This window comes from Festucalex cinctus, chromosome 13 (genome assembly GCF_051991245.1).
Source record: "Festucalex cinctus isolate MCC-2025b chromosome 13, RoL_Fcin_1.0, whole genome shotgun sequence".
NCBI lineage: Eukaryota > Metazoa > Chordata > Actinopteri > Syngnathiformes > Syngnathidae > Festucalex > Festucalex cinctus.
The window spans coordinates 10,149,080-10,175,906 of NC_135423.1; the positions used below are offsets into that span (position 1 = coordinate 10,149,080).

General features: G+C 47.8%; 4 protein-coding genes and 1 long non-coding RNA gene across 5 annotated transcripts in view; 4 read left to right on the forward strand and 1 right to left on the reverse strand.

The window, feature by feature from the left end:
• col4a3 (collagen, type IV, alpha 3) overlaps nt 1-13,409 on the forward strand; it is a 21,876-nt gene extending 8,467 nt beyond the window's left edge. Inside the window, exons 18-52 of the mRNA XM_077540466.1 lie at nt 558-599; nt 723-804; nt 890-925; nt 1,005-1,169; nt 1,533-1,625; nt 1,688-1,783; nt 2,259-2,329; nt 2,465-2,653; nt 3,922-4,087; nt 4,151-4,243; nt 4,359-4,463; nt 4,530-4,624; nt 4,696-4,846; nt 5,965-6,078; nt 6,142-6,309; nt 6,549-6,638; nt 6,714-6,848; nt 7,375-7,473; nt 7,645-7,734; nt 7,815-7,954; nt 8,230-8,356; nt 8,573-8,653; nt 8,742-8,843; nt 8,924-8,971; nt 9,035-9,220; nt 9,288-9,418; nt 9,506-9,578; nt 9,677-9,748; nt 10,262-10,387; nt 10,470-10,568; nt 10,980-11,192; nt 11,335-11,512; nt 11,601-11,715; nt 12,196-12,368; nt 12,438-13,409. Of these exons, the coding sequence (XP_077396592.1) occupies nt 558-599; nt 723-804; nt 890-925; nt 1,005-1,169; nt 1,533-1,625; nt 1,688-1,783; nt 2,259-2,329; nt 2,465-2,653; nt 3,922-4,087; nt 4,151-4,243; nt 4,359-4,463; nt 4,530-4,624; nt 4,696-4,846; nt 5,965-6,078; nt 6,142-6,309; nt 6,549-6,638; nt 6,714-6,848; nt 7,375-7,473; nt 7,645-7,734; nt 7,815-7,954; nt 8,230-8,356; nt 8,573-8,653; nt 8,742-8,843; nt 8,924-8,971; nt 9,035-9,220; nt 9,288-9,418; nt 9,506-9,578; nt 9,677-9,748; nt 10,262-10,387; nt 10,470-10,568; nt 10,980-11,192; nt 11,335-11,512; nt 11,601-11,715; nt 12,196-12,368; nt 12,438-12,519 (4,026 nt within the window). The 3' untranslated portion in view covers nt 12,520-13,409. The remainder of the gene's footprint in view (nt 1-557; nt 600-722; nt 805-889; nt 926-1,004; nt 1,170-1,532; nt 1,626-1,687; nt 1,784-2,258; nt 2,330-2,464; nt 2,654-3,921; nt 4,088-4,150; nt 4,244-4,358; nt 4,464-4,529; nt 4,625-4,695; nt 4,847-5,964; nt 6,079-6,141; nt 6,310-6,548; nt 6,639-6,713; nt 6,849-7,374; nt 7,474-7,644; nt 7,735-7,814; nt 7,955-8,229; nt 8,357-8,572; nt 8,654-8,741; nt 8,844-8,923; nt 8,972-9,034; nt 9,221-9,287; nt 9,419-9,505; nt 9,579-9,676; nt 9,749-10,261; nt 10,388-10,469; nt 10,569-10,979; nt 11,193-11,334; nt 11,513-11,600; nt 11,716-12,195; nt 12,369-12,437) is intronic.
• LOC144032921 (uncharacterized) overlaps nt 8,513-26,827 on the reverse strand; it is a 25,774-nt gene continuing 7,459 nt past the window's right edge. Inside the window, exons 2-5 of the long non-coding RNA XR_013287824.1 lie at nt 19,516-19,633; nt 14,380-14,630; nt 9,837-13,726; nt 8,513-9,733 (exon numbers count right to left, since the gene is read on the reverse strand). This is a non-coding gene — a long non-coding RNA (uncharacterized LOC144032921). The remainder of the gene's footprint in view (nt 9,734-9,836; nt 13,727-14,379; nt 14,631-19,515; nt 19,634-26,827) is intronic.
• On the forward strand, nt 15,765-17,415 carry LOC144033584 (somatostatin-2-like). The gene is made up of 3 exons (XM_077541769.1): nt 15,765-15,824; nt 16,655-16,815; nt 17,242-17,415. Exons 2-3 carry the CDS (start codon nt 16,657-16,659, stop codon nt 17,413-17,415), a joined length of 333 nt encoding a protein of 110 aa, XP_077397895.1. The 5' UTR covers nt 15,765-15,824; nt 16,655-16,656.
• Nucleotides 19,502-20,750, forward strand: LOC144032920 (somatostatin-1-like). Its single transcript, XM_077540480.1, has 2 exons — nt 19,502-19,643; nt 20,525-20,750. The coding sequence occupies exons 1-2, from the start codon at nt 19,521-19,523 to the stop codon at nt 20,738-20,740; spliced, it is 339 nt and encodes a 112-aa protein (XP_077396606.1). The 5' UTR covers nt 19,502-19,520; the 3' UTR covers nt 20,741-20,750.
• ece2b (endothelin converting enzyme 2b) overlaps nt 21,888-26,827 on the forward strand; it is a 13,913-nt gene continuing 8,973 nt past the window's right edge. The window contains exons 1-8 of the mRNA XM_077540475.1: nt 21,888-22,194; nt 23,363-23,449; nt 23,517-23,652; nt 24,010-24,225; nt 25,227-25,351; nt 25,420-25,566; nt 25,639-25,704; nt 25,771-25,959. Of these exons, the coding sequence (XP_077396601.1) occupies nt 22,162-22,194; nt 23,363-23,449; nt 23,517-23,652; nt 24,010-24,225; nt 25,227-25,351; nt 25,420-25,566; nt 25,639-25,704; nt 25,771-25,959 (999 nt within the window). The 5' untranslated portion in view covers nt 21,888-22,161. The remainder of the gene's footprint in view (nt 22,195-23,362; nt 23,450-23,516; nt 23,653-24,009; nt 24,226-25,226; nt 25,352-25,419; nt 25,567-25,638; nt 25,705-25,770; nt 25,960-26,827) is intronic.

A 26,827-nucleotide genomic window follows, 5' to 3' on the forward strand; every position in this document is an offset into this window, starting at 1 on the left:
TAAATGTTTGCATCAATCCACACGTTGGCATTTTGGAAGTAGACACCGAAAAGGACATGAAAATGCCGCAGGGAAATCAATGGATTCAAGTGAGGCTTGTTTAGCGAGTGGCAAAATAAGACGGCCGCCGCACATTCGAGTCATTCCTGTACCACAAAGACCAAGATTCCTTGCGAATAGAACAAAAAGAAGAATATGGCATGCACACAAGGCAATTGAGGTATTCCCAACACCTTTATATGAACAAGAATTCCAGTACGAAAGGGGCTATGAAAGGGGTAAGTAACTTATTCAGGTTTTTAAAAACCCAAATAATATCAGAGTATTTGCAAGTGTTTACATGGCCTTTCAAAACCCGAATATATTCGGGTTTTAAAAGGTGCCTGCATTTAAACATACTCTATTACTCGTGGATTTGCAGTCAGAACCCCGCCAATAGAAGAATTTTCAGGCTAAAAAAGGACAATTATTATTTCCTAATTTTATTTTATTTTTTTGTATTTTTAAAGCAATGTCACTGTCAGTTGCCATCAACATATGTTTTGTTTTGTGTTGAGGGTGAGAAAGGCGACTTTGGTCCTCCTGGTCTTCCAGGCGAGGTGAGGCTTCCTGGACCTTCTTGAGGAAGGGCTTCTGTTTCTGTGTATTGGGGGGGGAAAGAGGCCGTGGTATGGCTAAAAGGGGCGTGGCTTCATGTGTTTAGTAACCTTTTTGTTCACCAGATATTCTGGGAGTACGCATTTGTGAAAGGCCAGACAGGGTCTCCCGGGCGTCCTGGATCTCCAGGAGCCCCCGGAGAGCCAGGTACCATCAAGCTTCTGTCTGGTGAATCTTGGACTTGCCCAGGTAGTGTCACATGTCTAATCTTCTTCCTCTGTGACTCTTTCAGGACTTGTGGGCTTTCCTGGACTGAAGGGCGAGCGAGGTATCCTGCAGCGACCAATCAGAAGATGCTTTATTAGCGATAGTCCTCAGGATAATTGATCCTAGGCACCGATCTTTAGGGGAGGGTCCGACTGGTCAGCCGGGTCCTCGGGGGCCACCAGGCTTTGCGGGACCTAAAGGAGAGCAAGGGGACACCGGGCCTGTCGTCATCGGGCCTCCGGGACCGATTGGGTTTCCTGGAGGCCCTGGACCTGAAGGAGAACCAGGAGATCCAGGAATACCAGGTGGTATTTGTGTTTGATGTACTTGGCTTACTCGTACTCCAACCGAGCTGGGGGGGGGGTGGGTGTTAGTTTTGAGCGGCCACTTGCGTGATTTTTTATTTTTTTTTGTGCTTGGTCTTGTCAGTCAAAATTGTAGACAAGTGAGCCTCAGATGCACCTGCCGCTAGGGTGAAGCCAAAAGGAAAGTAGCAATTAAGGTACTGTAATTCCCTTGCATGTGGACAAGGAGAGCCGGGACAAGCAGTCAAGCACAAATACGAAATGCAAAATTGGAAAATCGCAATATTTCAACAGTTGGTCTGACTTGGCTGTTAACTAACTTAGCGTGGAAATAAGATACTAATGTGCTGACTTACATGTCAGGTTTCCTGCAAGGCGCTGTGGGACTCCCAGGCGCCAAAGGTCGCAAAGGCTCGATGGGACCTCCCGGGACCACAGGGCGGGAAGGCCCGGAAGGTGAGTGCACGTGACATCAAAAGAGCGAGCACAACATTAAGTGGCTATTGTTTGCTTGTCAGGTGAGAAGGGGGCACTGTGCTCGGTCTGCCCTGTTGTCGTGGGAGGCCCCGGACCACCAGGTCTGCCGGGGGAACCAGGCGCAGACGGGCTTCAAGGTAAAAATAAAAAATAAAAAAATAAAATCATCATCACAATATGGAGTGATTCCTTAGGACTTATGAGATGAACTGCTTCTGTGACCAAGCTCGTAACTGCATTCATACTTCCTTCGTATCACCTTTTTGCGGGTTTCGTACACGACTGATATTTGAATATTTATTTTGTGCATTATTTGTCATATGAAGGGATTTTGCTCGGGTAGGCGGTAGGTGTAGAAAATGGATGGATGGATGGATGGATGGATGGAAGTGTCATTGACTGTGTATATCGTTGGATGTCATCATCATATCCATCCACCCATTTTCTATGCTACTTGTCCTCACTTGTGTCGTGGGGGTGCCGTTGGGCAAAGGGGCGGAGTAGACCCTGAAATGGTCATCAGCCAATCGCAAGGCCCTTGGAAGTCAAGGTACCACTCGAAAGACTAATAAGCACAATGAAAACATTAGCTTGTGCTCTTTGGTGCCCCAGGTGCACTTGGTGCTGCAGGGCCCAAAGGCGAAAGAGGTCCCAAGGGTATGGCTGGAGCACCTGGCCCACAGGTGAGTTCAGTTCAGCCTCATCCTGGATTTGAACTAAATCCTCTTGAATTTGTTGGATCCATAGAAACCCAGAATCACATCCCCCCGACTTGTGTACAGTTAGCAAAAGGTTTGTGTATCCGTCTGGTTCTGCAGGGCCTCTTTGGTATCCCAGGACCGCCAGGTCGTCCTGGTCTCATGGGGGAGCCTGGCATTATGAGGAGATTTGGGCAAAAGGGGGAAATTGGGGACCCAGGAAACTTGGGAGCACCAGGCCTTGAGGGTAGAGATGGACTTCCTGGAGCCCCAGGACCCAAAGGCAGTCTGGGACCCAAGGGAAACCCTGTGAGTATCCGACTGGAAGAATACCAGCTGTGTTAGTAAAACTACTTTTCCATGACAGATATGAAGCGTCTGACACCACACTGCAGTGGCCATGCTTGGCCCAACTTGGCCTCAGTTTCACTTCCATGACAACATGCGCCAATCAGTTGGGGCAGGATCAACTCAACCCTGCAAGCCTCTACTGCACACGTGTGCGGATTTCTGTCAAAACAGTTCACTGATTTGTGGCCATTGAAAAGAAGAATGGGCCACGTCGCAGAACAAAGCCCAGCAGATGCACAACAAGCTTTCACATATTGACCAAAATTCACTTTCCCTTTTTAAGCCGACGAGATGCATGCACATATATTGTCTTTTACAACCATCCTTAACCATATTTACAATTTCATACATACTGATGCATGAAATAGTCAAGCTTGGAGTCCAAATTTTCACCGTCGGGCAGGGGACTGCCGAGGCTCGTGCACTCATGAACACCTTTACCACCTTCCAACCGTCACCATTTCATCCATTAGTACATGTGAAATTGTAAATATGGTGACGGATTGTTGTAAAAAAAAAAAAAAAAAAAAAAGTGTATATTCATGTACTGGATTGTTCGGGCTCGTCTTAACGGCTATCAAAGCAGGAAATGGGCATGTACAGTAGAGCTGGTTGCCGCATCGCGCTTACATCTGTCGGCCAAACAAATGACAGCAATGTCATGGCCCATTTTACCACCACCTCGGATGAGGTTCTGACAGGACCAAGTGAGTCTGTTCCAGCGTGGAAGTGCTATAACGGAAAAGCGGTTTAAGTTTGTCCATGTAACTGTAAGCCACATAATTCTGGGAGGCCTCAGCTGCCTCTGTTTGCGCTTCCTAGTGTCATTTTGATTGGATTGGATTGATGAAAGTGTGGAGCAGCGATCCCTGCTGTGAATAGTGATAATCCACGAGTAATTGACACTTGCGATTTTCTAAAAATACCACAAGGTGGTGACAAAGCACTACATTTGTCTCCGTGAAGCTCAGGAATTGACTTCAACATAGTACCTCGGCACCGAAAAGGTGCCGGAGCACCTAATCTGTGAACAACAGATGAATGGTTAAAAAAAAAAAAAAAATCGAACAGGTGAATCCATGAGTTATGAATCGTGAGTGTGTGCAAGAACACTTAATGTGCTCAAAGGATGGATTCAAATGGAGCCTGTTCAGGGTCATATTGCCCGGGAGAGCCTGGCCATCGGGTTATGACATGGAGCACACAATATCATCGTTTGTCTTCAGGGACAAGGACCCAAAGGATTCATGGGTCCTGATGGTGTGACCGGTTCCAGAGGGCCGCCAGGACAAATGGGACCAGCAGGGCCTCCAGGCGTCGGTGCTCCTGGACCACCAGGACCACCAGGCAACGTGGGAGTTTTGGGCCTGCCGGGAGAGCCTGGTAAACCAGGTATGAATGGCCAGGTGCTATTGGAGGACCAAAGAATGAATCTAAAAGTCCGGTGTGTTTCAGGGGAAAAAGGTTCTCCTGGTAAAATCTTAAGCAGCCCGGGAGATCCTGGCCAGAAAGGAGTGAAGGGTTCGCCTGGCAATCCTGGATCAGAAGGTGAGGTTGAGATCTGATTTGGTAACTTCAAAATAAACCCAAACTACTTCAACGAGTGTCAAAGAACATCACAGATTCCAATCTAGTCTTCTTCTTCATTTGCTGATGAGCTCAGGGCCGATGGGACCTCCTGGAACTCTGGGATGGCTCGGTGCGAAGGGAGAAAAAGGACAAAAAGGATTTACTGTCCAAGGTCCTCTAGGCTTTCCAGGAGTCAAAGGTAAGCTTTTAGAAGAAGTTGATTCCCGATTGGACTCCAGTGTGACCTCTTGGAATCTTGTCTCAGGATCCAAGGGCGTGGCAGGAGCTCCAGGTGTTCCAAGTTACGGAAGTAAGGGGCGCTCAGGACCATCGGGAGCACCGGGAAGACCTGGTTCCAAGGTGACATGAAGTCACTCATTGAAGAACTTCCAGCCCTGATCACTCGTCACATGTGGATCTTGTCGTAACAGGGCAATGCTGGCTTTGGTTTTCCGGGCCGGCAGGGCCAATTGGGTCCCCAAGGAGAGGAAGGCTCTGTGGGCGCACCGGGGTCTCAAGGGCCCCAAGGATCTTTTGGACTTCCAGGGTCCACAGGACAAGATGGAGCACCGGGTCTCAAAGGTAGATTGAAGCTGTGATGTGCTACTTCCTTTTCCTAAATTTTTACAGTCTTCCCTTTCTCCCTCGCCACTCTTTGCTTGCTTTTGGTGAGCAGATCCTTCATTCGCGCCCGTCATCCAAACTGTTTACAAACTTCCATTTGATTTTAGCGACTGCATGAAAGAACAAGCGATTGAAATCATTCCAAATGAAGACCTGTGGTCGGACCTGCCGTTGACATGTTGCGCTACGTTTACCAGATCAGTCAGTTGTGTTGCAGCCGTGTAGATCGACGTAAGCGACACGTGATTTTTCAAGATGGAGTTCATTCGTCTATTCCGCGCAGTACTTGTGATCATTTAATTAAAGAAATATCTTGATCAAAACAAGTTCCAAGTACTTTAAATGAAGTGCTCGGGCCGATTGTTGGTGCTGATATTCAGGCTTAAGATTTTTTAAAACATCTGATGGACGATGATTTCATCAATTAAAAATCAATCAGATCAATTTAAATATTTCAATTTAAAACTGTGTTTACTTCAGGAAACTCATTTAAAATTTCAGTTTAGAAAAGATGCTCACAAAAGTGAAAGTTTAACATTTCAGTTATTTTGTAATTTTGGAAAACTTTATAACTGTAGAAAACATTAGGGAGATATTTACTTGTGTAAGAGCTCCATGAACCTTTTGTTTTGAATAAAAAAAAAACCATATATTGTCCAAGATTAAAAAAACAAAACAAAAAAAAACACAAAAAAAACATTCAACGTACAACTGTTTCCAACTCTGAAAAGTTGTTTAATAAACTAATAAACATATGCTTCAAAACATTTCAACGTTAAGAATTGGACTTTTGTCTTTTTTTTATATGCTAAGATTTTCCTGTTACTGAAAATGAATATTGGCTCCAAATATCAGTTATTGGCCATGACTACCAATAATTGGTATAAGTATTGGCCCTGAAAAAACAGATTGGACCCCAGCTACCTCGTTGTTCATTGTTGGTGCCCGAGTTGTATTGAGAATTTTCACCTATTGTGGTCGGTCTCGAACGTATCCCTGCAATAAACCAACTAATTAGCTAACTAGTTAATAGCCTACATGGATGTATGGCCTCATGCATATTGTATGTGTTTCAGGTTCCCAGGGTCTGGATGGGCTTCCTGGACCACCTGGCCCCATTGGACCTTGCCTTGTAGGAGCACCTGGACTTGTGGGAGAGCAGGGGCTGATGGGAGTCATTGGCTTGTCGGGTATAAAGTCAATCAGGATTAATTTTGATATGTCCTGAGTACAAGTCATGTCTTGTTCTGCAGGAGGCCGAGGCCTAAAGGGTGAGAAAGGTGATCCTGGGGTGCCAGGCATGGGAGCTATTGGGCCAATAGGACCATTTGGTGTCCCAGGCTTCGATGGAACTCCAGGTCTACAGGGAAGCATCGGTCTGAAGGGGCAGACTGGGACCACTGGTCAGCCAGGAAGTCCAGGTATGGAGGAGGGTCTCAGTCTTGCTCATTTGGTCTGTCTGTCACCCATGAGGGGATGACATTGCTACGAGAAAAAAATAAATGCTGAAATAAATCAGAAAAAGGCAAAGTACGTGTCTCTGCAAAGGTTTTGAATTAGGATGCCATGTGTGAACATTCCCTATTGAAGGCACAGGAACACACTGAAATAAGACACGTTTGCAGTCCAACACAGAGCAATGGTTGTTTTTGTGTGCAAGGTATAAGGGGAGACTCAGGTCCCGCAGGACCCCGTGGGAGTCCAGGGGCCCTTGGGAAACCAGGAGAGCCTGGGATTCCAGGTCCAAAAGGTGAAATAAAGTCGTCACAAATAAGTTTTGTCTGTCTGTCTTCATATCATTACCAACCTGTGGCTCTTGGTTCAGGTGAGGAGGGTGTCAGTGGTGCCACAGGCTCCCAGGGGCCACCCGGACCTCAGGGGGATCGAGGGGAGACGGGACCAAAAGGAACGCAGACCACTGTGCCAATGTATGGAGACCCTGGAGATCCAGGACAGCCCGGTATTCTATTCCATTTTATGAAACAATTCGCCATGCTTCTTGAGATGTGATCTTTTGGTGTGGAAACGGTTCTCACTCTAGTGTCTACTTAGCCAGGCTGAAACTAAAACTAAACTCACCGTGATGAAGACAACCAGAAGCATAGAGAAGACACACTTGAGTTGCTCTGCCATCAGGCAACATCAACTCCATTTGTCCTCCTCACTCACAAATTCAGCTGGATTCATTTGGATTTTTGGCAATACAATTGAAAAAACAAACCTGAACCTTTTGGGGTAGATGGAGGTACAGCCCAATAAGTGTTTTTCAGGTCACTCACAGTAAGATTTCCTATCTCGACTGTAGCTGTGTGGGTTTCTTGAGTCACTGGCTTCCTGCCATCCAGAAGGATTTACACACATTCGTTTTCGAATGTGTAAGCCATGTTGTGATGACCGTAATTCTTGTGATGTCCTGTGAATGCTCAGTCCAACTGCCGCACCACTTGAAAGTCCTGAAAATTCTCACCAGTCTCTTTTGTCCTCAGGACCTCCAGGTCTGACTGGTTCTCAAGGCATTCAAGGTACCCCAGGGCGTCCGGGTCTTGACGGCACCAATGGCACACCAGGAAGAGCTGGACCTCAAGGTGTTTTTACTGGAATGTCAAGTCATGTTTTGCTTCATGCTTGCTAGGATGTGAAGACTTCAGGATGGCCAACAATTATTGAAGCAGCTATGAAATAAATAAATAAATAAATAAATAAAGAGAAAATTTGATCATTTGACTGAAAAAACAGTACATGTGTTTGTTTCTCAGGACCTCCTGGAGAACCAGGTAGAGATGGAGAGAATGGTCTTCCTGGTTCTCACGGTCTACCTGGCAACCCAGGGGACCTTGGAAGACCGGGTCAGTCCTTTGACTTCATGACAAACATCATCGTTAAGTGGCAATTTTCAGGACTTTGAACAACTGTGTCTTGTGTCCAGGTTGCAAAGGTGAAAAAGGTTCTACCGGACCCTGTGGAGAACCCGGTTTTGATGGAATTGAAGGACCGGAGGGACTGAAAGGTGCAAATGGGGAACCCAGTTTACCTGGACCTGGGCCCAAAGGATATCCTGGAGAAAAAGTTTAGTATTTCTAACTTTTTCTTTTGCTAGCAGGAAGTGATTTTAGAGAATGAAGATGACTTGACAAGTGATTTCTAAATCAATCAGTTGGAAAAGAAAACAAATACAATGTATTTCATTGTCATAAGTCAAATGTCCAGTTGTCCATCAAATACTTAATCTTTTATCCTCAAAAATATTATCATTTATCAGCAGACCCTCATGAGCAGAAGACCATCATGGTTTCGCCTCCAGCACAAAGTCCTCAGTCAGTCTTTGAATTCTCTTTTTCCAGGGACAGTCAGCTTGTGGAGGTCCTACAGGTCCAAAGGGGGTGCCAGGAGACAGAGGAGCCTTTGGTCCTCCAGGAGATCGTGGTCCTTGTGGCTCTAAAGGAAATGCTGGCCCACCTGGTTGCAAAGGTCTCACTTCTGATTCAGTCATCATGTTGTGTTTCTTTGGGTTCCCCTTAAATAGTCTGGGTGAAAATATAATATAATATAATATAATATAATATAATATAATATAATATAATATAATATAATATAATATAATATAATATAATATAATATAATATAATATAATATAATATAATATAATAATAATAATAATAATAATAATAATAATCTTTGTCTTAGGTCCTCCAGGTTCTCCTGGTGATAAAGGTTGTGAAGGACCTCCAGGGGTCAGCGGACCTCCAGGACCTAGTGGTCTGACAGGTAACTCAGTTTTAGTGGGATATTAGCTTCTCTGTAAAAGTTGAAAAAATGACATGGTGAAAACATGACAACTGTGTTGCCATTTCAGGTAACGAGGGGGCCCCTGGAAATCCAGGTCCATCTGGTCCCAGAGGAAACCAGGGACAAGATGGCATACCAGGACCTTCTGGAGAGAAAGGAGCCATGGGAGGTGAAGGGACTCAGATCAATCCTTGTCTTAGAGCATCATTTGTCTCTGTCTCACCTGACCTGAGGTTTCTTATCTTCCAGAACCTGGAATCGGTGCCAGGGGAGCAGAGGGGACAAAAGGTCCACCAGGTGAGTTTGGAATGTGTGTGCTTTTGATTTGGGGGAAACAAAAAATCCAACGTTTGTGCCCAGGCTGCTTTGGAGAAAAGGGACCTCCTGGTACTTGTGGCCATCCAGGGCCTTCTGGTCCCGAAGGAAATCCAGGTTGCCCTGGTCCACCTGGGTCCCCTGGCCCTCCTGGTCTTCGTGGCCGGCAGGGACCCTGCACTGAAGGAGAGAAAGGAGGAAAAGGACTGGCAGGAGAACGTGGGGCAAAAGGTATTTCAATCCAAGGAGCAAAGTGATTGTTTCTGTGTGTGACTGTGATTTTCCACTTTGTTCGTAGGTCCGCCTGGGTGTCGCGGGCCCCCCGGGCCCCCAGGTTCTGGTCTTAAAGGAGAGAAGGGATCTAAAGGGGCAACAGGTAATGCAGGAAGCCCTGGTTGCCATGGTGATCCTGGCCCGCCAGGCAGGCCGGTCAGTATGGGTTCAGCTTCCTCATAGAAACTCACATCCAGACGCACTTGTGTTTGAGTTCAAAAGATCTGAATGAAATGTGTTCAGGGTCGAGATGGAGCGATGGGAGCGCCAGGACGCAAAGGCTTCATGGGGGATACCGGGGTTACCGGACCAGTCGGTAAGACCACCACATGTTGTTATTATTCTTTACCGGCTCATTGCAGAACATAAAGTGAGAGATGTCAGTCCCATTTGGTGACTTTTGTGATTTCTCAGGCATGAAGGGTGACGACGGTCCAGCGGGCATCAAAGGTTCACCTGGACCTGCAGGACCTACGGGGAGACGAGGTTGGACCACTTTCAGTGACATTCTTGTCAGCCCGTGTCATACATTTGGGGGACATCACTTGATATGTTGTGGAAAATGTTGACTTACCGGAAGAAACCTTGGTGCTGTCACCGTCCGCCATGTTCAAAATCCCTTCCTCCAACAATCTCCCAGGTCCGTTCGTTTAGTGTTGTGTAAAGGGATCCCCTTGAAGGTGGATATTATGGGAACATTTCCCGCTGCAGTATATGGACCCTTGGGGACATATTCTGTGGGATACAATCTTAACAAACAGTTCAAATTACAGTTGTACTCTGACTTACGAGTTGAATTTGTTCCGTGACTCGGCTCGTAACTTCATTTACTTTTCAATTGTATGCACTGAAATGAATTTAGTAAATGCACTCGTTAGTCGAGGTATGTAGCACCTTGACAGAGCTGCATTACAAGCTTGCTCACGCCTCGGATAAAAACCCTCAAGTTAACGTGCCGCTGCAATTGCTGCACACATTGCTGAAATATTGCCCCTACAGGGCAGAGGGGTAAGGATGTGTCCAGGGAAGTGGTGGTCTTAGCAGGAGACCAAGGTTTGCCTGGGGATCAGGGACTGCCAGGGGAACCAGGGACCCCAGGAATGCGAGGCAGAGCCGGTGGTCCAGGTGACTCCTTTCATCAGTTTGACGAACAATCATTTCAGGATTTCCTAATAAAGCAACTTGTGATTCTTTGTGACGCTTGCAGGTCTAAAAGGTGGCCGAGGTGGCGCTGGACGAACAGGGGGACCCGGGTTTACGGGCCTGAAAGGGGACACCGGCGACAGAGGAGATCCCGGAATAAGAGGTAAGAAAAATTAAATGATATTCCCTTGGTTCATCTGTTCATCTGATCAATAAGAAAATCATGGAAGAGCTATTGACACCTTGAGGTCCAATTGCGAGAACTACACCAGAATTGGACTACCACTACAGTGGAACAACAGCAACCCCATATCAGAATAAGACCAAGACCAGACTAGTATAACACTAAAAAGACACTGTCCAGAACTACTTTGGCACAAAATCAGACTAACACCAGAACCGTACCAGAATGACATCAGAAATTAATTGGAACCGCACCAGATCCATATCAGAAGCACATCAGAGCAACACTTAAACGGCATTGGAATGATAACACAACCGCCGTGGTACAACACCATATCCACATCAGCACCACACCAGAACTGTCACAGTACTAAGTAATGTCGTGTTGCAGGTGTGACGGGTCCACCGGGTCCCGCAGGTGCAAAAGGCGTGCGGGGCCCCGCTGGTGTGTGCGTGGACGCCCCTGAGAAAGATGGCTTTCTGTTCAGCCGGCACAGTCAGACCGTTCTGGTACCGGACTGCCCGTCCGGATCGGTCAAGGTGTACAGCGGCTTCTCTCTGCTCTTCATCAACGGGAATAACCGAGCTCACGGGCAGGACTTGGGTACGTGCAAAATGAACATTTTGTCGTTAGGATGTCGGGTCTGGAATGTACTTCCCAAAGTAAACGTCAAAAATGGCCGTGATTTCAATGATGGAGTCATAAGTGAGTTTTCCTAACCAATCGGGCGCCTGCATGTGTTCAGGAGCTCTCGGTAGCTGCCTTCCTCGTTTCAGCACCATGCCGTTCCTCTTCTGTAACACGGACAGCACCTGCCGCTACGCTGCACGCAACGACTACTCCTATTGGCTATCCACCGACCACTCAGGAGTCAGTACCTTGCCCTTCATCTCGGGACCGCTCCTAAAGAATTACATCAGCCGGTAAGAACCCATACAGTGCCAATAGTGTGTGTTGGAGATGTACGAAACGTGTGTGTTGGAGATGTGCGTGTGTGTGTGTGTGTTTCAGGTGCACAGTGTGCGAGTCGCCGGCCAACGTGATGACAGTCCACAGTCAGACGCGTTTGCTTCCCGAGTGTCCTTCTGGGTGGGATTCTCTGTGGTCGGGCTTCTCCTTTGTCATGGTGAGTTCCAGACGGCGGGACGTTTCTTTCGTGTCAGTAGCTGTCGTCCGATCTGAGCCACTTTTACAGTTCTTTGGCCTGCTACACATTGGAAGATTTTTCAAAGCTTCACCGTCTTTGCCAAATAATTCCTGTCGTCTGGGGAAAATTACTTCATTTAGTTCTTGTCACAGTCCAAAAACTTGTCGGCCTTTTCGCTCACAAATATTGTTTCATATTTAGGACTGTCAATGTTTGAGACCCGATTATCGGAATAAATCCACTCTTTGCATACCTCAGACCATAAGATCATCTTATTGGACATTTTATTTTTTATTTTTTTTAAAAAGAGCTCAGAATTGTTCTTATTGGACATTTTTGACGACAAAAGGCGGTGTTACGTGCTTGGTCAGGAATGGATGAAATCGGGACAATGGTCTCAGGCCAAAGCGACAGTGACCCACGAAAATACTGATCAGTCTGTTTTGGATCGGCCATCAGGAAACGGGAGTGGGTGCGGAAGGTTCGGGTCAGCCCCTATCGTCGCCCGGATCGTGCCTGGAGAACTTCCGCAAGATTCCCTTCATCGAGTGTCACGGCAGAGGGACGTGCAACTTCTATACCGACTCCTACTCGTACTGGCTGGCTGCGCTGGACCCGCGTCACATGTTCAGGTGCTCGTTGGCTTGTGCGGCAGCACGCACTAAAACGCTGATCTGAAACCCTGTCTACTTGTTTTGCAGCAAACCCAAGCCTCGAACCGAAGCCGGAGACCTGCCGGAAAATTTGATCAGTCGTTGCAGAGTTTGCTCCAAGCGCCTGTGAACCTGACGTGCCACCTGTGTTAACCACGGCAACGCAGGCATCAGGACCGGCAACAGCGACAACGTCATCGAAATATACCACATCATCTGGACTGGCACACCACAATCCATACCCACAACAACCTCTATTTTACCAAAACTTCTGAAATTTCCCGACAACACGGCTGACTGACAGCGAAACACGAGTTGAATTCATTCACACTCGTAACTCAGAACGCTCAAATCCGATTGAAATGAATGCAAATGCCATCACCACAATTAGCACGCTGACAAGATTTGCCAAACATGGCAACGTTTGCTTGGAAGGGCCACTTGAACCCAAGGACAACGCAGCAAAAATGTGGAAAATGGGATGCTGGCTACCGGAGAAATAAAGTACGGAAACTTTCTGTTTCTGGGGAAAGTTTTTGTGTGATCTATGCTCAAAAATGGGTTCCAATTGGGCTAATTCCATGTTTTTCCTCAAAGATGGCGGCCACTTGCTACCATTTGTTGTTTTTCATAGAAGTTAAAGAATATATGCCTGTGAGTAGGGCTACATTATGTGTCCACGCATTCTTTCAATATCTGTTGCTTCAAGGCTTCTAAATCCGCAAATCTTGATGCTAACTGTTAGCTTGCCAAAGGCATTTTGTTATATGTTAGCATTAAGCTAGCGGGCTGTTGTTAAGTTTGCTTGTTTTAATTATGCAAAGTGTAATTGTCTTTGTTTTGTATTTAGTTTGCAAGTAAACGTCAGCTGGTTGTGGCATAAAACGTTTGAAGCCTCTTTTGGGTTGCTTATTCAATGTTTGCCAAACTGCCACTTGTTGACTTAAGTTCACTGACACCTGCAGCGCGCTTATCTCCTTTGCAAAAAATAAATAAATAAAAAAAATTGGATAAATGACAGCTCATATCTGGAAAGAGTCGTACCTTGAGGCAGCACCGTGAATGCCGTTAATTGTACGTGATTGATTTGCGTTGACAGAAAATGGTTGAGTTCATCCATCAATTAATGAAAGCTTAAGCAAAAGTCGACATTCAAGCTCACGTTCCTGGAGCGCTGAGTTCTCCCAATGTGGTCTTGGGGAGAAGAAAACTTTCAGAACGCAGTGTGATGTCATCAGCGACCAGTCATGCTCAGCGGCAGCGGCTCCTTAGCGACGATAGTGCGTTAATTTGTCACCATGGCAACCAGCCGCCGTCAAGACTTGTTCATTAGCGAGCTAGCGGGGGATGATATGAAACGAAATCAGCGGGCCGCCTTCCTGCTGCCTTCAAACATTAACCACAACATCAACATGTACACCGCTAGCGACGGCGCACTACTTATTAAATGCTTATTCGCAAGCGCTTAGCGCACGGCTGGTTAGCGTATGTCCGCTTTCCCTCACAAGGTCATGAGGACCATGTGGCCTCATATTACCTGCATGCAATTACTCTATCATTGTATTGTTAGAATGTATATACATATATTAGGGGCGGGGATGGGACTCTATTTAAAAAATGGTTCCAGTTAATTTCAGCTGTTGGAGTGAATTTTTGTACTTCAAAGAAAACATTTTTCATTGGAATGGATTTTAGTGCAAGAATGAATAAAAAACGAGCCACAGATGTGACGTCTGCTAAATTCCCAAACACGCTGGCACCAAAATCAACATTCGCCGCACCTCAAAGTAGGCTCACAATTTACAAAACTGACCTCAGCTTTCAAAGGAGGGTTTGAAACTAGGATTACAGTTTCAAATTAGGCTTTCAAACAGGATTAGGTTTTGAAAGTAGGGTTTTAAACTAGGGTCACAGTTTCAATGTAGGCTTCCAAACAACGGCTAAGGTTCCAAAGTAGGCTTTTAAACTAGTGTTTGCAAGTCAAACTTACAGAACTTCCTCACACTCGGCAGGATACATCGAGTCCGAGCGGAGCATGTTCGGCGTGTCGGTTGTGAAGGCGTGGCAGCAAGGTGGTCGGCGCTTGACGTGGCGGCGATCCCCGAAGCCGCCGGCGGCAAGGTCAGGAATTGTGAAGCTGACGGCAGCTGCTGGCTGGCCACGCTTGTAGGCTGCGTCTGCTGAGTCCTTGGAAGGCTACTTCTCATGCGGCCTTCATTTGAGCTCATCTGCGCTTGTCCACTAGGAGCAGAAACAAAAACGCAGCGTGTGACTCACGCGCAAATCTTCACAAACGGCCAATCAGCAACCAGCGTCAGGCACTTTTACTTAAACGAGTCCGCGTAGAAGAAGAATGCAGCAATGTAGGCTAGGAACGTGTTCTCCAAAGCAGGCCTGTCTCCATGGAAACAAAGGCCGTGTGAATTGGGACGCCGGCGTGCTCTCGAGGTGTGCCGGAAGTTACATCATGTGGTCAACAAATTGGGCTTTTGGAGAATGCGGTTTATGAATTTGGACAAACTGGCTGTGTACAGTGGGGTTGGGGTGCTGCTGACCTCCATTTTGAGACCTCGTGAGTCGGTGGTGAGGACACTTTAAAAACCTCCGCAATTTCCTTTGAGGAAGCAGTCTCAGGGGTTGAAGTCACCGAGCTGGTTCAAAAGCTCCTCGGTGGCAAAGGCCCACGGGTTCATGAGATCAATCTGGAGTCCCTAAAGTTTCTGGATGTTGAGGAATGTTCCTGCTTGACACGCCTCAACAACAAAGCGTGGGGACGGTGCCTGGAAATTGGCAGGCCGGGGTGCTGGTCCCCTGCTGAGGTTTTTTCAGGAGTGTTGCAGAGGATGGAAGTTGAATCTATGATTCAAGAGGTGAGCTGTGCTTTTCATCCTGGACCTGGAAGAGTGGACCAGGTCTACACCCTTTGCAGGGTCCTCGAGGGTGCATGGGACTTTGCCCGGCCAGTCTCCATGTCTTTTGTGGACTTGGTGAAGGCGTTCGTCCATGTCCCTTTGACCCGGAATCCAAGGTAGCTTGAAGCAAGTGCAATGATTGACTTTGCATGCTTAATTAAGTAGACTTTGGAGGTATGTCAGCAGGAATGGTCTCTAAGCAAGCGCGGAGGTGTCTTTCTGTCGTTTGGGCCAAATGCGGCGTGGGCGGGCTAGCGCGCCCGCTGCTCTTCCTTAATGGAAATCTCTTAATGAAGTGCGCTAATGTGCCAACGGCGGCTTTATTGTTTTATGGCCGCCGATCCTTTCAGGGCCAATCAGCTCTAATGGATTGTGGCCCGGAACATTCCCGCATCTCTACGCGCTCGCCACCTGATGGGGAGGGGCGCCAGCCTTCAAAAGGCCCACGTCCGCTCTGGAACCCGCACACGCCGCCGTCGCCACAAACCACGACAGGAACCACACGTGCAACCAGAAGAAGACAGTATGCAAGACTTCTTCTACTCATTCTTCATTTGCTTTTGTGTTTTTCTTATTTCTTCTTCTCCATCTTCTGTTTCTTTCCTCATTCTTCCTTTCTCGTTTTTGTCATTCTTCTTGTTCTTCTCATTCTCCCTTTTCTCACTCTTTTCCTTATTATGCTTTTCCTCTTTTCCTTTCTTCCTCGTTCTTCTTTTCATCTTTATTTTTCTTTCGTTCTCCTTTTCTCATCCCTCTTCTCTTCTTCTTTTCTCATTCTTATTTGACTTCTCTTATCATTCTTTTTCTTCTTTCTCCCCTAGTGGTGCAGTTGCATGTTGTATGAGAAGATTTTTCCATTCTTCCTCTTTCATTTGTTAAACATTTTTCCATCTGATTTTGTACTGGGATTTCATTTTGTTTGGCTTGTAGTATTTACGGGGAGATTGTGTGTGAATTTGGAGAAGCTTTAATTCTGCGTAAGTAACCGTGTAACAATTTTCACAAATGATTGAAAGGTTGAAGATGCATCGGATGTTGAAATTGGAACGCCAAGTGGACGAGGGCGAAATTGCGTGTGAATGATGAAGGCAATCATGTGGAATGATCTGGAATGAGCCCAACAATGTGCTCAATTGGTCACATGATTTGCTCGTCCTCCAGCACTTCCGGACTGATTCGACCAATCCAAAATTTGACATTCCTAAAATTCTCTCATTCCACATAAAATTATGAAAATTGTTGGAGTGATTCCGACCTCCTTCAATAGTTGTGGAATAATTGCAAGTGCAATTAAAAATATTGATGTGTTTTTCCCGAAGTCTTCACATCCCTTGTTTTTGTGGTGTGGCGCAGCCATGCTCGGATGCAACCGTTCCTTGCTGGCCTTGGTCATGTGCTTGCTGCTCTGCAGCTCGACCGTTTCCTCGCAGCCTGCCGCATACCAGGACCGGGATCGGGACTGGGATCTGGATCAGCACCAGATGCTGCAACATGGCACCGGCGACCTGTCGCAGGTACAAGAATAACGAAACAAAACAAACTATTTCATCGAAAATGAGTGAATGCGGTTTGAAAAATTCAAAAGAATGCCAGTTGAGTCCAATTTGCACGGTTATGATTTGGAATCTTGAACGGGAAGGTCCGGGCCACACCAGCGCAAATGTGCTGCAAGGAGCCCAAGCCAGTTTCAAAGGCTGCTTGCTTGATTCAAAAACGTTTGCTTCACGTTACTTGTTAGCTTGATTGGCTACGTTACAAGGTAAATAAAAACCTTGTGACTGGATCAATCAGGGCAAGCGATACAAGAGCAATTTGGTGAGCGCTCACATTGATCACAAGCCAACAAGTGACATTGGCGACCAGTCCTCGTTGGCGACCTGATGTCGACTGGCGACCAGTCATACACGCTTTGTCTCTCTGGGCTGGGATGGGCCTTACAGGGCTGGAGCGAGCAAGCATTGGAGCAGCTGCTGGCCAGGATGGCGCCGGCGAGCCATCCGCTGTCGGCCAGGACGACGGTGGAGCGCTCGGTGGAGCCCCCCAACAACATGCCCCCCCGCGAGCGTAAGGCCGGATGCAAGAACTTCTACTGGAAGGGCTTCACTTCCTGTTAGGCGCCACCGCGTCTCCTCCTGACCTCAATAAAGCGACCAATCACAAAGCGTTTTGTCTCATGTGTCAAACTGCACCAACGCCTGCCAATCAAATGTGGACGGGGGTGTGTGTGCACGTGTGTGTCTCTCTCTTTTTGGGCATATGGGTGAGTGCGTTTGCATGTGAGACATACAGAGAGAGCGTGTGTGTTTTTCCTAATTAGTCTTTCATGGAGATGAGGAAGCACAAATGTTGACACATCAGCATGTGTGTGCTTTTCTAATGAGTCTTAATGGACATCAAACAGTGCAAACGTTGACTCATTAGGTTTTGTGTGTGCGTTTGTGTGCGCGCGTGTGATAAATGCGTGTGAAACAACAATTGCAATAAAGTTGGAACATTTCTTAGCCGATACTTTTTTGTCCTTCCAAATGAACGAATGAATGAATGTGAGCCTACAACAGTCGACCCAGACCCGCCTCCCTTTGACAATGCGCGCAGGACCGAGGATAAAATATTGTCTTCACGTATGATGGCGACCGCTCCGTTATTCATCGCCATGTGACTGGCGACCAGTCCAGGGCAGAAGTCATCTCTGGTTCAAAGCCAGTTGAAAACATTTGGAAATGATTTTTGAGGCCATTCTGGATAGGGAATGTTTCACACTTTGTTAGCATTAGCATTAGCATCAGCCTGACGGCCTTTCCTTTAGTCACATCTATGTAACCAATGCAATATAATATGGAAAGTGACATGACACCTTCTCTCGGAGTCGGAGCTGATTGGTCAATCAAACGCCTGGCTGGAGGCAAATGTGTCCATCGGCTCTCCTATCTCTGGGGTCGAAGTCACTGAGGTGGTTGGAAAGCTCCTCGGTGGCAGGGCCCCGGGGGTGGATGAGATCCGCCTGGAGGCTCTGGATGTTGTGGGGCTGTCGTGGCTGACACGCCTCGACAACATCGCGTGGATATCGGGGACAGTGCCTTTGGACTGGTAGACCGGGGTGGTGGGTCCCCCTTTTTAAGAAGGGGGACCGGAGGGTGTGTTCCAACTATAGAGGGGTCACACTCTTCAGTCTCCCTGGAAAGGTCTTTACAGGGGTGCTGGAGAGGAGGGTCCGTCGGGAAGTTGAACTCGGATTCAGGAGGAGCAGTGTGGCAGTGGAACAGTGGACCAGCTCTACACCCTCGGCAGGATCCTCGAGGGTGCGTGGGTGTTCGCTCATCCAGTCTACATGTGTTTTGTGGACTTGGAGAAGGCGTTCGACCGTGACCCTCGGGGAGTCCTGTGGGGGGTGCTTCGGGAGTCCCGGGTACCGAACCCCCTGATACGGGCTGTTCGTCCCCTGTACGACCGGTGTCAGAGTTTGGTCCCCATTTCCGGCAGTAAGTCAAATTTGTTTCCAGTGAGGGTTGGACTCCGCCATGGTTGCCCTTTATCACCGATTCTGTTCATAACTTTTATGGACAGAATTTTTCTCGGTGCAGCCGAGATGTTAAGGGAGTCCGGTTTGGTGGCCTCGGGATTGCATCTCTGCTCTTTGGAGATGATGTGGCGCTGTTGGCTTCATCAAACCGTGACCTCCAACTCTCACTGGAGCGGTTCGCAGCCGAGTGTGAAGCGGTTGGGATGAGCATCAGCACCTCCAAATCCGAGACCATGGTCCTCAGTCGGAAAAGGGCGGAGTTCCGTCTTCAGGTCGGGGATGAGATCCTGCCCCAAGTGGAGGAAGTATTGACTGCAACTTTTACTATTGACCAAATCATCCTCCAATGGGATTTTTTTGGAAACGGATCAACCTCACTCATCATTTCAACCGTCGCTGGCTGACCAAACACCTTTTGTGCCTGTGTGTGGACCACTTGTGCATGTCAGCTCGTGTGTGTGTTGGTGCGTGTGTGTGTTGGTTTCCTGGTGGGAAAGAAGACAAAGTGCATGAAGATGGTTCATTTAACTAAAGTGTTTGTGGGGGGTGGACGCATCATCATCATCATCATCATCATCATCATGTGTGTGTGTGTGTGTGTGTGTGTGCTGTGACGTCAGCGTGGCCCTATAAGAGCAGCTGTGACAGGATGGAGCCCTCAAACACACACAAACTGTCACTGTTGCGCACGCACCAAGGATGAAGATGTACTCGTCCTCCTCACGGGGCCTCCTGCTGCTCCTGCTCGCCGTCTGCGCCTCCTCAACCGTGCTCACCCGCACCAACGCCAGGCACAGGGCATCACTCGCTTCCTATAAACAGGTACGCACACACACACACACACCCACACACACACACACACACACACACCCACACACACACACACAAACTTTTCTTCTTGATCAACTTTTTAACATCAACCTGATTTGTGTGTGTGCGTTTGTAAAAATTATAACACACACACTTCACGCCACTGTGTGTTGATGTTGATGATGAAAATGATAAAAAATCATGATGAAGATGACAGTGAAGATGACGATGACATTGATGATGAAGATGACGGTGTTGACAATCATGATGAAAATGATGATGATGATGAAAATCATGATGAAGTTGACGATAATGATGATGACGATGAAGATGACGGTGTTGACAATCATGATGAAGATGACGATGATGAAAGTCATGATGAAGATGACGACGATGATGCTGATGATGAAGATGACGGTGCTGACAATCATGATGAAGATGACGATAATGATGATGACGATGATGAACATGACGGTGCTGACAATCATGATGATGACAATGATGATGACGATGATGAAGATGACGGTGCTGACAATCATGATGAAGATGACGATAATGATGATGATGAAGATGACGGTGCTGACAATCATGATGAAGATGACGATAATGATGATGACGATGATGAAGATGACGGTGCTGACAATCATGATGAAGATGACAAAAATGATGATGACGATGATGAAGATGACAGTGTTGAAAATCATGATGAAGATGATGTTAATGATGATGATGATGATAATCATGAAGATGATACTGACATTGACGATGAAGATGGTAACAATGATGGCATCGGCAATAGGGATGTCGTTACATCCCAAACCGACAATGCTGACGAAGACGATGTACCCGCCGAGGGTAATGACGAAGGTGACGATGATAATGATGCATTTCAGGACTGGGCGGGCCCATCAGGGGCGGAGGCGGTCCTCTTGGACCTCCTCCAGATGGCGGCGGCGGAGGACGTGGGTCGGGACGGCTCGGAGGAAGGCGCGGATCTGCAGCCGTCGGTGGGCGGCGCCGACCTGGCGGGCCTCCCGGCGGCGCTGGGCCCTCGTGAGCGCAAAGCGGGCTGCAAGAACTTCTTCTGGAAAACCTTCACGTCCTGCTGAGTCCGCGATGACGTCCTTTCTTGTCTTTTTCATGCCAACTTGCAATAAAAACATTTGGAGGACATTTTGGGCTTCTTGTCTTCTTTGCAGATGCTCCGCCCCTTCGCCGAGCAGCAGCCAATCAGCTGTGTGGGAATGCTATCGACTCAACACACAAACGAAAACTTTTTATGATAAAGGATAAAAAAAAGCACGGCGATACAAGCGGCAAGCCTGCAGCCGGTTGATAGCGTCTCCATGACAACGAGCTTTATCTGCTGCTCTCTCATTGGTCCACCAGTAGCTCACTTGACCTCTGACCTCCAGCCAAACCCTCCATTTGTATGTTCTGGATTTGACTTTTTTTTTTTTTTTTGGTCTCACGCACACGCATGCATTTCTTTTAAGTCATGATGACGTGGTAGTGGTTGGCACACGTGCATCTCAGTCGGTTCTGGGTTTGAATCCTTCCTTCTTTGCGTGTATCCCATGTTTGCACGTTAGCGTCTTGAAAATGTGTAAATGCAAATCAAAGGGGTTTTGCTTTCACCTCCTCGTCTACTTGCATTCAATGCACTGATTCGCTGGCAAACAGCCAATCAGGCTTATCAATTGTCACTGACGGCAGATGTCAATTTTGCTTCCTGCCATTAAATTCATTGGAAATGACAAAAGCACAAACACAAATTTTCAGCACAAATAAACACAAATTCGATTAAGAATGAATAGGGAGTTTAAAAAAAAAACTTGGTAAAAAAAAACCTGATAAGAGAAAAAAACGTGGCAGAGTATAGGTGTATGTGAAAATGGCCGAAAATTCACAGGTGTTGACTTTTTTTGGTGTGGGCGTGGCCAAAGAGTGCAAGCACATAGCCCCGCCCCCACAAATCAAGATGATGAAAATACAAGCAAGTGATGCTGATCTTTCATTCCATTCCTGCTCTCCAAATAATAATGGAAAAACTAAACAAACATATTCCAGTCATACATAACTGGTGACCAGTCCCTCATTTGGCCGGCGACCAGTCCTGGGTGTTGTGTCGCAAGCCTCTTGATCAGATCATAGCTTGACTGAGTCTCCCCTCCTGGCGTCATGCCAACATTGCATACACAGAGATGGGAGTCGGGTGGGTGTGGCCTGTTTAGTGACGTGATTGATGACGTAAAGCAGCGTGAATGTCGGCCGGCAGGGGTGTGTTTGTTTGCAAGAGGAAGAGGAGGCTGCCTGGCGTTGGGCGGGCGGGGCTGCCGCTGCTGCTGCTCGGCTCGAGTCGTCACACAAAAGAGCGCCACCGCCGCAACAACAACACCGGAGCAGGAGCAGGAGGTGCAGCAGGAGAGGAACAAAACGAGGAGAAGAGGAAGACGACGAAAAGCAGGACGCGCGCCCACGGAGGATGGGCCGTCGGTAGCGATCTGCGTTCGGCCGGTTCGGCTCTACGATGAGCGTCGCGCTGCAGGACCTCCGCAACACGGTGAGCGCACGCACGCGAGCACGCACGCACGCACGAACGCTCGAGTGGACTTGCTGTCCATCATCGCGCCGACGCGTGACGTCACGCACGGCGCCTGCCAAACAAGTGCGGGAAGGCTTGGAGATGTGACGTCACCGGGCCGTCCCCATAGCAACGAGCGCTCCGGGCTCGACTTGGGAGGTCTGCGGTGACGTCACGTCACCAGTACTTGACCTCTGCCGGCCGTGCTAGCAGGCTAACACTTTTTTTTCGTTTTTTTTTTTTTTTTTTTTTTGTATCATTGAGACCAGCGGTCCACGAGCAATTCGGCTTCAGCTTGTGTGTGCGTGGTCTTGTTTTTGTTACATGGTGGGGCCAATTTTTCGGGATTTCACAGAGTTGTGGGGGCCACCCGTCCTTGTGTCGCCATTTTCCTGGGCCCCACAAGTTCAGACTTCTTTTTGAGGGTGAAGACTTGGTTTTAGAGTTTATGGCGGTTCATGCCCTGCAGCTGCCAATCATCTTAGTTTGACTGACAGTTCATTAGCTTTGTTTATTTAGTCAGGTGTGTGTGTAGTGAGCATTATGCGTGTGCGTGTTTGGGGTTTGGCCTTTGAGTTTCCTGTCTGCAGCTGTCCAACTTCCTGCCTTAAGACGCCCACCCAACTTCCATGAGAACATAACAAGAGTGCGGCCCTGCCATCATCCTCCTCCTCCTCCTCATCCTTATTTCTATCTTTCCGTAGCGTCACATGCATATTTGTGAGTGTACTGTGCCTAAGCCTAAGGTCAAGCGTAAGAGTGCCGTTGGGTGCGGTTGCTAAATGACGGCAAACAGTCAAGATTGTTCAAAAAAGAAGCTTCAAGCTGTTTGTTGCCGCTCCCAGCTGAAGATTATTCAAATTGTATTGAATCAGCTTGTGTATTTCAAACGAGTCTTTGGTTTGCTCGCTTAACGGTAATGCTAACAAATGATAAGAAACTCAATGACATGCTAACACTTGTGCTACACGACATTTTTGTCACAATCTTTTAGTACATTCTTGATCCTCGACAATGAAAAACAAGCTTTGGAAGGAGCTGAGAGCTCGCAGCAGCCATCTGTCCTGTATGTCCGGCAGCCGGCAGGTGGAAGGAGCAGCCGGCCGCCGTCTGTACCTGGAATGTTTACTTTGTGTTCATGTGTCAGATGTCGAGCTACAAGCGAGCCACGCTGGAAGAGGACGAAACGTCGGATGCCGCGGCCGAGGCGTCTTCGTCTCCCGACAGACTGGAGGTCAGTGAAGGCGGCGCGCCGCAGCGCCCGGCGACGGTCTAACGCGGCTTTGCGTGTCCCTCGTCAGGTGGGCTTCACTAAAAGTGGCACACCTCTGGTGGCCAGACGAACCAGGATGGAGCTTCTGCTGGGCGTCCTGCTGCTGGTCAGCCTGCTGGCCCTGATGGCTTGCCTGCTGGTCCTCGGACTGGCCTTCCGTCCAGGTGAACCACCGCACCGGTGACCGAAGATTCCGTCCGGATCATGAGTACTGACAATTCACTGCAGTAGTACAACATCTAGGAGGCGCTAAGAGAACACTTGTGCCTTCCGGGCAACATTTTTGGTCCAATGCGGATTTCCAAGTTGTCTTACTAGTGCAGAAGCCAATGAACTGCGTACTAGTAAGCCAAAAGTGGCACTAGTTGTGCAAAGAAAAAGGTGACAGTCATTCTTGAATTGTCTTGGAAGTGAGCCAAGCAGTTCATGGACCTGAAGCCAAATAGGAAGGATGCGGATTGTACGCCGGGCCACCCGCTCTTTCCGTATTATGACCGGCCCTCCCTCTGATCTGCGTCCAGGCGGTGATGGCGACCTGTGTCTGACGGAGGCGTGTGTGAAGTTGGCCAGCAAGATGGTGGATGCCATGGACCGCGCCGTCGACCCCTGCCGCGACTTCTACCAGTTTGCCTGCGGCGGCTGGGTGCGTAAGAACCCGCTTCCGGATGGACGCTCGCGCTGGTCCACCTTCAACAGCATCTGGGACCAGAACCAGGCGCTCCTCAAACATCTGCTGGGTGAGTGCCAAACGGCCGCCAGCCTTGCTCGCTCGCTCGCAAACTGTGGGCTCGCCCCATTTGGCTCTCTGCTAATTTTGCCATTCGGACCGGAAAATTCCTTTGAATCATCGAGGATTCGGATAAGAATTTAAAAAAAAATTCCACAAGAATCCTAACTATAGAGGACAAAACGAGATAGCGTTCCACTTCATGAACTGCTTCTCAGTTGGAGATGGTCAACATTTCAACTCTGGAGAATTTCTCGTATTTCTAGACGAGAAACATTGGTGAGATTTTCAGCAAACCTTTTTGCTTTTTGCTGATTTTCAGAAATAAAAACTAACTAAAATGAAAAATTCCAAAACTATAATAATCCTGGTCAGGAGCAAGTGTTGCTGCGTCGGCTTGACTTGTTCCTGCCAGTGTACAAAACGTGAGCAGGTACCCAAATTATTCGGGAGCTTGTTGGTTCAACAACTAACTATCAGTTGATTGTTTGCTTGTTTAGTTGACCAATTGGCTCGTTGGTTTGCTCATTTGCTAGGTTACTTTCTTGACCACTTATTCGCTGTTTCAGCTGGTAGGTTCGTTGATGGTTTTAAAATATATAAATATATATTTTTCCTCATTCAAGAGAAAATTCTCTTAGTTTGCCAAACTTTTCGGTCTTTTTCTGTGCTGTTACTACACACTTGTGTGACGGGTCAAAAAGCAACTGATCGGGTTGGGAGACCTTGAAAATAAAGTTCCCCGAGCGACCAGCTGGTTTTCGACACGGAAGCACGATAGCCCAAAATGTCAGCAAGACAATTTTCCCTTTTCAAAAAGATGACAGACAAGATGAAGTTTGAGTTCGAAACGAGCGCTCCTCTCGGTCCGCAATTTAGACAGAACGAACAACAAACCTCCCACAGTTGAGATTTGGAAGCGGGTGAGGTCTTTGGACTAAAGTTGAAAGGTCAAGAAAGTTGACACGATTGTTCCTTTGACTGGCGACAACATGCCGGCTTCCCTTTCAGAGAACGGCACCTTCAACGGCAGCAGCGAGGCGGAGAAGAAGACGCAGTCCTACTACCTGTCCTGCCTCAACACGCAAAAGATCCAAGACTTGGGCGCCCAGCCGCTCATCGACCTCATCACCAAGGTAACCGCCCGCCTCCGTCGCCGTATCCCAGCGGGCCCCGCGCTTTTCAACGGTGGCCGTGCGCGCAGGTTGGGGGTTGGAACCTGACGGGAACGTGGGACAAGGACAACTTCATGGAGGTGCTGAAGGTGGTGTCGGGGCCGTACCGGGCGCAGCCCTTCTTCAGCGTGGCCGTCAGCACCGACTCCAAGAACTCCAACAGCAACGTCATCCAGGTGCGCCCGCCGCCGCCAAGTCACGTCACCAGCCGCGCTGCCATTGGTCCACTTACACTCCTCCCACCACAGGTGGACCAGTCGGGGCTCTTCCTGCCATCCCGCGACTATTACCTCAACAAAACGGCCAATGAGAAGGTGAGTGGCCTGTGAGCATGCGCACGTTTGAGTACGTGTAATGAGCGGTGGGCGCGGCTGGCACAGGTGCTGCAGGCGTACTTGGACTACATGGTGGAGTTGGGTACCCTGCTGGGGGGCTCGCCGGCGGCGGCGCTGGAGCAAATGCAGCAGATTGTGGATTTTGAGACGCAGCTGGCCAACATCACCGTGCCGCAGGACCAGCGGCGGGACGAGGAGAAGATCTACCACAAGGTCACCATCGCCGAGCTCCAGGTGAGCAGCACCCGCCGCAACTTTTCATTTTTCCACAAACAATTACATGGAAACAATCATCACGTCGGCAGAAAAAAAATAAAAATGCTCGATTATGGACAAAATTGCATTCTGTTTTGTTGCCATTAAGGGTGAGAATCTTTGACTGACTCACGATTCGATTCAATTCCGATATTTGGGTCTACGATTCAATTCAGAATCGATTTTCGATTCAAAATGATTTGATTGACAATGATTTCTCCTTCATTTTATAAATAAATATATAATTGTCATGATCTACTCCAGTCTGACTGGCTAATGCTAATTAGCGCGCTACTCGCGGCACTTTTATCCCTCAAAAGAACGGCTATTCAGACAAAACACTTCAGGAATGTATACAGAGATGCATCTTAACATTACCAGCATATGCTCTTCCTACACTGCAAAAAAAATCAACTTTTATTGGCATAACTTGATCGTGACTTTTTCCTTCTACTCTCTATGTGGCGACAACTTTACTGTGTATCAGAACGCACGGAACCACACTGCCCCTAAGTGGCCAAATCGGGTACAACATGAACAGCGTTCCCAGTACACAAACAGGGGCAAGACAGTATAAAATAATTTAAATAAAATAGATTTTAGGACATTTAAAATCAATTCTAAATTGTACTAAATGAGAATCGCGATTCTTCTGAAGTCGATTTTTTTGGTACACCCCTAGTTGCCACATCCATTTCAATTGGATGAATTGCTGACATCCACACGATGGCAAAATGCGGGGATCGGCCAGAGGTGTCGGATGCTCGCTGCCGTCACGTGTCACCGTCAAAACGGCGCCATTCAGATTGCGCAATCTCGTCTTCTCGTCAACTTGAGCTTCTCCGAG

Excerpts from the sequence above, each read along its gene's own strand:
- LOC144033584 (XM_077541769.1), top strand. The coding sequence starts at position 16,657 with ATGCTCGGATGCAACCGTTCCTTGCTGGCCTTGGTCATGTGCTTGCTG. Across the intron at positions 16,816-17,241 it reads GCACCGGCGACCTGTCGCAG|GGCTGGAGCGAGCAAGCATT; the intron begins GTACAAGAATAA and ends TGGGCCTTACAG.
- LOC144032920 (XM_077540480.1), top strand. The coding sequence starts at position 19,521 with ATGAAGATGTACTCGTCCTCCTCACGGGGCCTCCTGCTGCTCCTGCTC. Across the intron at positions 19,644-20,524 it reads CACTCGCTTCCTATAAACAG|GACTGGGCGGGCCCATCAGG; the intron begins GTACGCACACAC and ends GATGCATTTCAG.